At 39.9% G+C, this 11,611-nt stretch overlaps 1 protein-coding gene across 1 annotated transcript; it reads left to right on the plus strand.

Moving 5' to 3' along the window:
• The first annotated feature begins 5,586 nt into the window (after positions 1 to 5,586).
• On the plus strand, positions 5,587 to 7,454 carry LOC134209499 (uncharacterized protein K02A2.6-like). The gene is made up of 3 exons (XM_062685480.1): positions 5,587 to 5,974; positions 6,162 to 6,877; positions 6,942 to 7,454. The coding sequence occupies exons 1-3, from the start codon at positions 5,587 to 5,589 to the stop codon at positions 7,452 to 7,454; spliced, it is 1,617 nt and encodes a 538-aa protein (XP_062541464.1).
• The last annotated feature ends 4,157 nt before the right edge of the window (positions 7,455 to 11,611 follow it).

The raw sequence follows: 11,611 nt of genomic DNA on the forward strand, positions 1-11,611 counted from the left end.
TTAAAAAAGACTTACATTTTTGCTTGGTTAATTAAAAATCACAAAATTATGTTTGATATGTGAAAAAAATATAAAACCTTGTACAAACTGCAAACATTTTACATTTTTGATAGTTAATCCAAACGCCAATTTTCCAGCAAGGCAGAGTTAATTATGCTAGTATATTATAGATAAAATATTACTGATATACAGATTCATCGTTATGCTCATCATAATTATCAATTCTATTATAACATAGTTCATTATAGCCAAACTATAAAAACACGTACTCCATCTTTTTTTATCATGAACAATCATAGTAACAAGCAACGTTAATTTAAAATAAGGGGTTCGGTGATGGCCGTTATCCTATTTTTAATTGCTGCTTTCCAAAAGCCTGCCCCCTGAATGTTCCATTTTTTCAGCAGAGGCCGCGGCAATTTTTATCGCCATTGCAGCCACTGCCAACAAACCAGTTTTGGTACTGACGGACTCTGCCAGCGTCCTGTCAGCTCTGCAATCTGAATCTCCTACTCATTCATGGATCCAAGGAATTCTATCCAAAGTCTCCCCCACGGTTACACTGTTATGGATACCGGGACACTGTGGCATCCCCGGGAACACCAAGGCGGACCTTCTGGCTGGTATTGGTATCCTATCCGAGCGGTACATTCCAACCGTTCCCCTTTCCTGATCTAAAGCAATGGATGAAAATATCTGTCAGGAAATATTGGGAAGTAGACTGGTTCAATGGCACTACACAGTATCTTAGAAAAATGAAATCAACTACAGGCAGCTGGAACGAACTACCTAATTTGAAAGATCAGCGTGTATTATCCCGGCTTCGTACACGGCACACTAGGCTGTCGCACAACTACGATCAAGGTTGCTTCAAAACACAATACCAACTTTGTAACACACGGAACACGGTTGAACACATTTTTTGTGTATGCCCGCTATATGAATTTCCAAGGAAAAACCTTGGAATTCCAACCAACATTAGAGACGCGCTGGCGGACGACCCTTTTGCAATTGCGGCACTATTTCATTTCTTAAAGGATGCAAAGTTATTCCATGCAATTTAGCATTTCGAGCTTGGCTCTCCATCAGATGTCTGCGATACCATCACTTTCGAGAGCAATGAAGGCCTCCCTACTGTCTAGGCGCCCCGTGACCGGAAGCTGGTTTGGGACCGGAACACAGGAACCGACCCAGACTTAGGGAGAGCGAAACGTTCTCCAGACGAAAAGTTACTGAACTCGAGAAAATAAATCACTGATGTTCATTTCTGCTCTGAACAAACCAACCGACAATACCGACAAAAGGTTCAGCCGGTTGGAAAACTCGGATGAAGCGAAATCAGCAACAACGATTGGGTCAACGGGGTACCCTCAAACCGGAAGTGTTGACATAACCGAAATTGAGGCGTCAACCTTAGCACCCACAAGTCCGTTCCATAGAAGAAGTGTTGGAGAACAATTTAACCGACGGGCTTCTATGGTTCCTACCCTGAGTCATGGATTACAGATGAAAACTCTTGCCGGGGCCTGCGATCAGAAGCTGACGTGGACCGGAACGTGATAATCGACCATGGCAGAGATCTGTTTCTCCGCAGAAATCGAATAGGAAACTTCTAAAATCCAGAAAGCATCAGACATCTGGTGGTATTCTCTGCACCATTACTAGATCGTTAGTCGTAAACCTAAAAAAAAGGGATTAGAATAGAACCAGTCTCTCCTGACGGTCATGTTACGGTTGCCGACGCCCAAAGCCCTAACTGGTTAAACCAATGAAGGGCCCTCGGGTGGCCAGCGCGGCAATACCCAATTTATTATCATTTAAAATATATTACCGTGAGGCATTGAAATCCGTACATTTAAGCACCTTAGTATATGAAAAAGTCATTAGAAAACAGGAATCGAATGTAAATAAAACGTTCGTCATTGACACAGGCGCACGAAGGCTTCTACTTTTGAAGTGTTTCACATTTACTCATTAAAAACTACGAAAAACATGATAAAATAATGAATTAAATCAACTGCTCCTGACTCGAAATCCGTCCACCGTGGACGGATTTCGAATCAAAGGATCAAAATCCGTACAGCTATTTCTGAACTAAATATTTAAATTGAAACAGTCTGATTGACTAAAATACCACTGTAAATAGTTCGATACGCACCTTGAGAAGCGATCCCTTCGATTTGTATTCCGTTTATCTTTTGTAATAATTTGCAATTTCAAATAAAACACAGTTACTTTTGGTGCAATTATGCTCTACCCGAAAACAAAATGGCGGCACAATCTCCGCGTTTGGTGGGTGGAGATTTGATTTTGATTTTTGTTGTTTTAATTTCAAAGCCTTCTTTCCAATTCTATGCCCTAAAAGCTTACTGTCAAGTATCTGAACAGGATAAGATTAATTATTCCTACATTAATTACCTTCAACCTCCTTTAATTTATTGATATCTCATGAGGTGGACGGATTTCGGTCCCGCACGGTACTATCATTTAAAAAAACCGAAGTAGCATTTGTTTGACATAGATCTGTAATTGGAAGCCTTCAGGTATTCCAGTTTTCATTTAGTTAAACAATTGGTACATTTTGTATAATGTTTTCGAATGCAATAACCATCATTTAATTTGGCATTCTCAAGAAACCCGATCCAATTATTTTTTTTCAACGGAAGAGTCATAATAACAGGATATATTGATAATCTCTATCGACCTTTGGATAATCATCCTCATAGTTCTGTTTTCGGCTACTGGCTATTATTTGAAAGCTTTTTATAAGACCAATCTGAGAAGCACAATTCCATAGCAACACTGTATCAACTCCTATAGGCCGTCGGCCGTGCCTCTATCTGCTCTATCACAGCATACTGTCTACTGGAATTCTGTAGTTCCTGTTGTGGAGTTCAATATGGAAATACTTTGCAATCACTATCAAAGCCACACAGTAATCTATAACTCAAAGAACGAAAACTACTCCCTAACTTTCGGTCATGTAAACGCAGAGAACCACAACCTGAATTAGGTATAATGTTTCAGAAGACGCCAGTTTCAATTTTTGTGATTCCATTCGAATTTCTTCTGAATCGCTTTATAGTTCCACGTTCCTTCAATTACGGCAATGTTGTGACCGGGGATGAGTATGACAGTCTTTCCATATTACTTGCTTCTATCCTTCTTGACAATCATTGGAAGACTGCTTTACAATTCTATGCTTCTGACATTTTATAACAAACCAAAACCTTCTATGGCAACTATTATAACTACTCTATCCATCACTACACTGGGGAAGTTGGTCAGATTTTTCTGGCGAAATTCTAAAGATTCTTCCGTTAATGTCTTGAAAATATCCCAAATAACCAATTCAGCCGAACGACATTTTCGGCCAAATGGCACTTTCTAACAAACGACCAATTCGGTCAAAGGAAATATTCGGTCAACCGATTTTTTCAGCCGAAGATAGTCTTCTACCAAACAGTCTATTCGGTCGAATGAACATATTCAACCAAATAACTTTTAGCCTTGTGGTCTTCGGTTGAATGGCTTTTTGCCGAACAACCCTTTTTCGTTCAAAAAATCAATTTCAACGAGAAAGTGTTTGGATTTCAATGCTAAACCTTTCGCAATTTCCACATGATTTTTTTAGTTTTCACGGAGAGTTTTTCATAAATTTGAACAAGAAATTGTATGGAATTTTCAAGAAAATCATTGGTAACTGCACGAAAAATTCGCTGGAGTTTCAACGGTTTGTGTTACACTCAAATTTTAAACGGCGGCGCGCCGATGCAAAAAGTGTCGACGGCGGCGGCGTGCCAAAAACTGTATGATGCTCATATAATGTAATTTGAAAAGATGCTACGAATTATCCACCGTACGAACATCTGGGCATGTTTTTTGATAAAATATACAAAACGTGGAAATAATATTTGTATCATTATTATTATTATTATTATTATTTATGTTTATTTCATCCGACAAATTTGTCTTAATGAATAATATTAGAACTAATTGAACATAAAACGTAAAAGTCTACTCTTAAATTCATTTGTCGTCATATTAAAATCAAATAAGTGCACAACATTGTGGAAACATTCCATCATTGCGCGTACTGGTTCATGGAATGTATAATCCCGCCGTCTCAAAGGCAATCTTAGAAACTCAGGTCTACGAGTGACATAACCAGGACCATTAACATTAACTAGCTCTAGAGATCATGAGTGAGTTTTAAACGATTGAAGTACTTTGTATTTTTCATCACTGTCATTGTAAGAAACTGTGCGTTTTCAAAACATGTTGAATAATGACGCAGTATTCTCATGTCTATTCGATAATAATCCTGAATCAAATTAAATAGGCTTCTCCCTTCAGAATAATTCATGAAGATAGAGGTAGTAAAATAAAGATATACAAATATATAAATAAACAAAATCATAAAATGTCGAAATTATTATCTAAAATAAAAATTCATCTGCTTCACTTGTCATAAGACGAGTTTTTACAATCCCATTTAATTCCACCACTTTAAGTGGTGGAATTAAATGGGATTGTAAAAACTCGTCTTATGACAAGTGAAGACATTCCACTAAAAAGCTCAAAATAATTTTCTTATTCATCTGCTGGTTGAAACGATTGCAATCTGTAGATAAATCTAACGAAGAAATAAGTGTGAATATGGTTTATTTTTGAAACTGTCAAAGCCTCGCTGACGCGAAAGAAGAGGTGATCGTATAAATGGTTGCCTAAACGACAAACTGTTTGCAACCATACTATGCCGAATAATGTTTGGCATTTGCAAACAACATAGGGTTAGTACCTGTGACACCCCTGTGTGATGTAAATATCTCCTGCCATGCAACACCCCTGTGTACCATCTGTCAGACTGGGAGTGTGAGAAATATGTTAATGTTGTGTGTAGCTTTTGAGTGTGTGATTATGTTTATATTGTATGTGGATATTGTGTGAATAATAATAACAGTTTGGGCGACATAAATTACATGTATAAATTGTTTCTGCAAATCATCCGAATACTCCGAATATTGAGGGTTTAACATTGGCGACGAGGACGGTACTTTGAACCTGAAATTCACAAGGTAAGAAAATTATTCGATTCGAAGACATTTGCGTGATTTGTGAAATATTGGATACATATTATTTTTGCTAACACTTTATGTTTGAAATGTTTGTTTTAGTTTGTATTAAAGAAGTGATCGGCGTTTTAAGAAGCTTGAAGGAAATAAAGCTTATCACGAAGGCGATTTTGTTATTGATCCGTCACAAACCAAGTAACAGGTATGTAGTTTGAAGATACGATGATATTTGAGTTCCACTATTAAAAGTGTCTGAGCAAAAGGCTTAAATGCCGTAGTAAATGTATATGGCTTAAATGCCGAAGAAAATGAATTGATGGATTTATGTTGATTAGTGGGTTAAATGCCGATGAAGATGGACTCTATTCCGTTGGCTTAAATAATGCCGATAGTTCAAATTATTGATTAATCACATGGTAGCAAAAGCAAAAGTACTTTTACAGTGGGGCTTAAATGCCGTTATTGGAAATAAAAAAAAATACATGTAAAGTTGTAAATATTTAACAGGACGATGGATAAATGGGAAATCCAACAGTTTGCCTTTAAAGCACTGGCTCAGAATGAAATTCGAGGCCAGTGGATCCGCTGGAAGCGTAATTTCGAGTACGTAGTTGCCGCTAGTGGAGAGAAAGATCAAACCAAATTGAAATTCTTATTGCTGGCGCGGGCAGGTCCAGATGTCCAAGAAGTGTTTCAATCCATTCCAGATGCTGACGTTGATGAATCTGATGATGTTAGCCCATACAAAGTTGCATTATGCAAGCTTGATGAGTATTTTGCTCCGAAGCATCATGATTCAATGGAGCGAAATATATTCTGGACGCTCAAACCTGAAGCCGGGGAAAATCTTGAGAAGTTCATGCTGCGAGCTCGTGAGCAAGCAAATAAGTGTGATTTCGGTAAAACGCAACAAGGGAGCCGTGATATATGTGTTATAGACAAAATTATATTAATGGCTCCTCCGGATTTGAAAGAAAAGCTTCTCCAGAAGGACCAATTGTCTCTAGATGAAGCGTTTAAGATTGTTTCATCTCATCAATCAGTAAAATATCAAGCTAGCCAAATGGTAACACCGGGACCTTTCAGGAGTATCAGCATTCCAGAATGTCGGAGGGAATGTGAACCGTGTTTTTGGTGATCAGTCTGGGCGGGTCGCATTAGAATGCTCTCGTTGTGGTCGTAGAGGTCATTTAGGAAACGACCCAAAATGCCCTGCTCGGGATAAGGAATGTGGTTACTGCAAGCGAGTTGGTCATTTTGCCAGAAAATGCAAAACTGCTAGTTCGAAAAATGCGGTGAGTGATACTCAAAGGAGACAAGATAAAAGGCCATTGATGAAGGGCATTGCTCAGCGCATAAGAACAATTCCTTCGGAAGAAGCTGAAGTAGTCGAAGAGGAAAAACCGCAAAGTTTCATCTTTTCGATTGGCGATGGCGATGAGTTTATTTGGTTGAAGCTGGGAGGTGTTATGACTCAAATGCTTATCGATTCTGGGAGTCGCAAAAATATTATAGATGGATCTACCTGGAACTGGTTGAAGTCGCAGAATGTCGTAATACGGAATGCTACCAAAAAAGTCGATCAGAAGTTTCGCGGGTACGGGATGGATGCCAAGTCGTTGGAGGTCATAGGAATGTTTGACTCTACTATTCGAATTCCTGAGAAAAATTGTCAATCGCAGTGCGATGCAAGATTTTACGTTATACGCGATGGAAATCAACCGTTGTTGGGGAAAGAAACGGCCAAGGAGCTAGATATTCTACGATTAGGGTTGCCGGATAAACCAAATCAAGTTGCTCAGGTAGGTTGCGTATAATTTTGTTCATTAGATAGTTATTCTAATTCTTGTGTTTTAAATGTCCAAGATTGTTGTTAAGTCGTCTTTTCCTAAGATGAAAGGTATAAAACTTCACATACCGATAGACAAATCCGTAACTCCTGTGGTGCAACATGCTAGGAGGCCGCCGATAGCTTTATTAGGGCGTATTGAAGAAAAGTTAGATCATCTGGAAGCTGCTGATATTATAGAAAAAGTAAATCAGTACAGTGACTGGGTCTCACCGCTAGTTATCATTGTGAAAGACAGTGGTGATTTGCGAATATGCGTAGATATGCGCGTTGCGAATCGTGCGATAAAGCGTGAGCATCACTTGATGCCAACTATAGAAGACTTTCTTCCTCGTCTGAAGTCAGCCAAGTATTTTTCTAGGCTGGACATAAAAGATGCTTTCCACCAGATCGAGTTAGATGAATTGTCTCGGCCTGTAACAACTTTTATTACTCATCGGGGAATGTACAGATATAAGCGGTTGATGTTCGGAGTTTCACGCGCTTCGGAGATGTTTCAAAAGATAATTGACAAAAGACAATTACATTGACGACATTATAGTTTTCGGTGCTGATGAGGAGGAATACAATCGGTGTCTACAGAAGGTTTTGGCTGTTCTACAAAGCCATGATGTGCTGCTTAATGATCGGAAATGTTTATTCAAAGTCACTGAGTTAGAATTTCTAGGTCATCACGTTTCCAGTGAAGGAATTCGACCAGCTGAGAGTAAAGTAGAAGCACTGCAGAGTTTCAGACCACCACAAAATGTTGAGGAGTTAAGAAGTTTTTTGGGACTCGCAACATATGTTGGTAGATTCTTGCCCAACCTAGCAACTATTTCGGCGCCCCTTCGAACTCTTACTCGTAATGGAACACCCTTCGTTTGGAATGAAGAGCAAGATACCGCATTCAAGAAATTGAAGAACATGATTGGCGATGTTAAACAGTTGAAATTTTTTGACAATAAATTGCATACTCGAGTTATTGCTGATGCCTCTCCTGTTGCCTTAGGAGCTGTATTAGTGCAATTCCAAAACGCGTTCGATGATTCGAATCCTTTCATCATTTGCTATGCAAGTAGAAGCTTATCCTCTACGGAACAACGTTACTGTCAAACAGAAAAGAAGCTCTTGCATTAGTGTGGACCATGGAAAGGTTTTCCATGTATTTGATTGGTCGTGTGTTCGAGCTGGAAACTGACCATAAACCTCTGGAATCACTGTTTAAGTCAAGTTCTCGGCCATGCCCTAGAATCGAAAGATGGGTTTTGCGTTTACAGTGCTTTACCTTCACCGTGAAGTACAGGAAAGGTTCAACTAATATTGCCGATCCCTTATCGAGATTAACAGACCTTCGGCCAATGGAAACTAAAAATAAGGAACAAGAAGACAAGTTTCTTGTCTTGGCAATTTTAGAATCAACTGCCATTGACATTGGTGAAATTGAGGAAGTTTCTATTCAAGATGCAGAGCTAACCTTGATAAGGGATTCTCTTCGCTGCGGTACATGGAACAGGCTTGAGACAAAGGCATTTGAACCGTTTAGAAATGAACTTGGTCTCGTTGGGGAGATCGTCGTGCGTAATAATAAAATGGTTATTCCTGTAAGTTTGAGGAGAAGATTTATGGAGCTGGCACATGAAGGGCATCCAGGAGAATCGGCAATGAAACGGAGAATGCGTGATAGAGTTTGGTGGCCTGGAATGGATAAGGAAATAGCTAAATGGGTGGCTTCTTGTGAAGGATGCCGACTAGTTGGGTTGCCTCAGAAACCAGAACCAATGCAAAGGCGTCCATTACCATCTGAAGCTTGGGTAGACGTCGCGATTGATTTCCTGGGACCACTGCCTTCAGGGGAATACCTGTTAGTCATAATTGACTATTACAGTCGTTTTAAAGAAGTTGAAGTCATGACAAAAATAACAGGCAAGAAAACGGTTAATAAATTGCATACAATATTCAGACGATTGGGTTTTCCTCGCACAATTACACTAGATAATGCCAGACAATTTATCAGTTTGGATTTTAGCGAATACTGTAAAACAAATGGCATTCACTTAAACTTCACAACACCGTATTGGCCGCAACAGAATGGAGAAGTGGAAAGACAGAATCGCTCTTTATTAAAACGTCTTCAAATAAGTTCAGCTTTGAAGCGTGATTGGCAAAAAGATCTAAACGAGTACCTTATTATGTACTATTCTACTCCACACTCCGTTACCGGTAAAACTCCAACTGAGCTTTTGTTGGGTCGTACCATTAGAACTAAGATTCCGTTCTTGAAGGAAGTTGAAACAAACCCAATAACTGAAGAGTTTCAGGACCGTGACTGGAGTGGCAAATATCATTCAGGTCATCATGAAAATGAAAACGGAATGCGAAGGAGTCCAATCTAAAGGAAGGAGATAAAGTTGTGATGCAAAACCTTAACCCTGGAAACAAGCTGAGCACCACGTTTGACCCAACCGAATGCACGATAGTGTCGAAATCAGGAACACGTGTTACGGTGCAGAATGAAATGACTGGGAAAACTTATCAACGCAACTCAGCACATTTGAAGAAGATCATCGAACCTGAAGAACAACGTCGAGTTTCTATGAATTCTTCTACTTCGCAGGATACTCAACGGAGCGATGCTGTGGCCGAGACCTCCAGCAGCCGAGATCATCTGGTGACATCTCAGGAACTGGATCAGCAACTGCAAAGCAACCTAGCGACATATGAAAGGCCAAAACGTTCTAGCCGACGTCCTACGAAGTATGATGATTACGTGGTAAATGAGGACTCTTCCGATCCTTGAGAAAAAACGAGATGTGACACCCCTGTGTGATGTAAATATCTCCTGCCATGCAACACCCCTGTGTACCATCTGTCAGACTGGGAGTGTGAGAAATATGTTAATGTTGTGTGTAGCTTTTGAGTGTGTGATTATGTTTATATTGTATGTGGATATTGTGTGAATAATAATAACAGTTTGGGCGACATTAATTACATGTATAAATTGTTTCTGCAAATCATCCGAATACTCCGAATATTGAGGGTTTAACAGTACCCAAATGATACAAGAACCGAACCAGTCTAGCGTGGGTGGATGGTTGGCTATTGGGGTGCGTCTGTATGCGCGCGTGTTTGTGCGTGAGTTCGTGCGTAGTGGTGCATGACAAAATGCGTCGTCCCGATAACAGCAATACCGACCACCGCCGCACCGCACCGCGGGGTATGAGCGAGTGTTTTCCAACCATTCAACCATCCATCCATCCCGTCCAACTCCTTGCCATCCTTTATGCCTCGTCCCTCAGCTCGGCTCCCAGCACCCAGGATGGGATCGCAACCTGATTTTTCCGCTGCCCTACCGCGTGCGTCGCACCGTCGATCGTCGGTCTCTATGACTTCATTACGCTACGGTAGTCATTAAATAAATTAGCAAAGTTAAATTGAGAGGGAGATGTGGCGATTCTATCTCCGAGGTCGGAGACGGGGCTGCTGGCTGGTTAGCTCGTCGCAGCCGTCACAAATCGTGTCCCTTTGGTAAATCCATCATCTTTTGCACGGACGAATTTAGCGCGGAGGCATGTACGCTGCCAATTGCGTGCATCAATCTGAGAAGCGGTGAAGGGATTGGACCTACTTGCGATGGAGTGAGCAGAGCTTATGCCAAGTTTGTGTTTTGTTTGTGTTGTTCTACTCCAAATTTCTTCGAAGCAAACATTCCACGAAGTAAGATCTTCAAGTGACATCCTTGCTCATTGGAGTGGAGTGGAAATACGTTCAACAACTTTTTTCTGGAGGAGATTTCGGCAAAACAAAAACAAATTTTGAGTTGTATTTCGCATTTTGCTATGGTTTAAAAATAATTTTGTCAGTGTAATTCAAGATGTAGGTGTTTATTATTAACATCTCTTTTATTAACATCCAGCGTGTACAATGCTGGCAACTCTTCAGACAAACCATGTTTGAATTGAATCTGGTTTAAGAATTCTTCTTTTGTCAACCAAGTGTTTTTTGCCACAAGCAGTGACGAGTTTCGAGAAATGAATTTACCCAAAAGTGTTATGTAATCACTTTTGATTCGTTTTGAATGACACATCGTGTACAAATCCGGTTCTCGGTGCTCGCACACTTTTTTTCTATCCAAAAGCTCAATTTTTCCATCCACAGCACCCTCATCGTGTCGGAAATGTGTGTGTGATGAAGAGGGTTGTTTTGTGAGCAGTAGGGTAAACATTAGCTAACCAACAAATCTAGACCAGCATTGATTCCGCACTGAATGAGAGTTTTTTTTCCTATGAAACAATCAGAGCACTAAAGAAATTTCTTCAATAGGTTTGGAGTTCTTGTCGAATCAAGGAAAAAAAGAAACGTGTAATAGAAGCAATTTTCTGTAAATGCTGACAAACAATGAGTGGGCTTCCAAATAAAGGTAGAAAATCACTCAATTAGAGAAATTCGATTTCACCAACTTTCACGGGATGGGAATTGTGGGAGGTGTTGGATAACCATTATTTAACAACGATCTTTGAACTTTGTGGATTACTCGGCAGATACGCAAGCTGTGAATCATTTTAATGATTTTCGTCATATGAGATTATGCTAGTTTGTTGCATCAAACTCACCATTATATTAATCGACAGAACACATAATGGCAATAGGGTGCACCACGAAGAAATAAATCTGACCAACAATTTCATGAGGCTCGTCACAGTTTAGT

This window comes from Armigeres subalbatus, chromosome 2 (genome assembly GCF_024139115.2).
Source record: "Armigeres subalbatus isolate Guangzhou_Male chromosome 2, GZ_Asu_2, whole genome shotgun sequence".
Lineage (NCBI taxonomy): Eukaryota > Metazoa > Arthropoda > Insecta > Diptera > Culicidae > Armigeres > Armigeres subalbatus.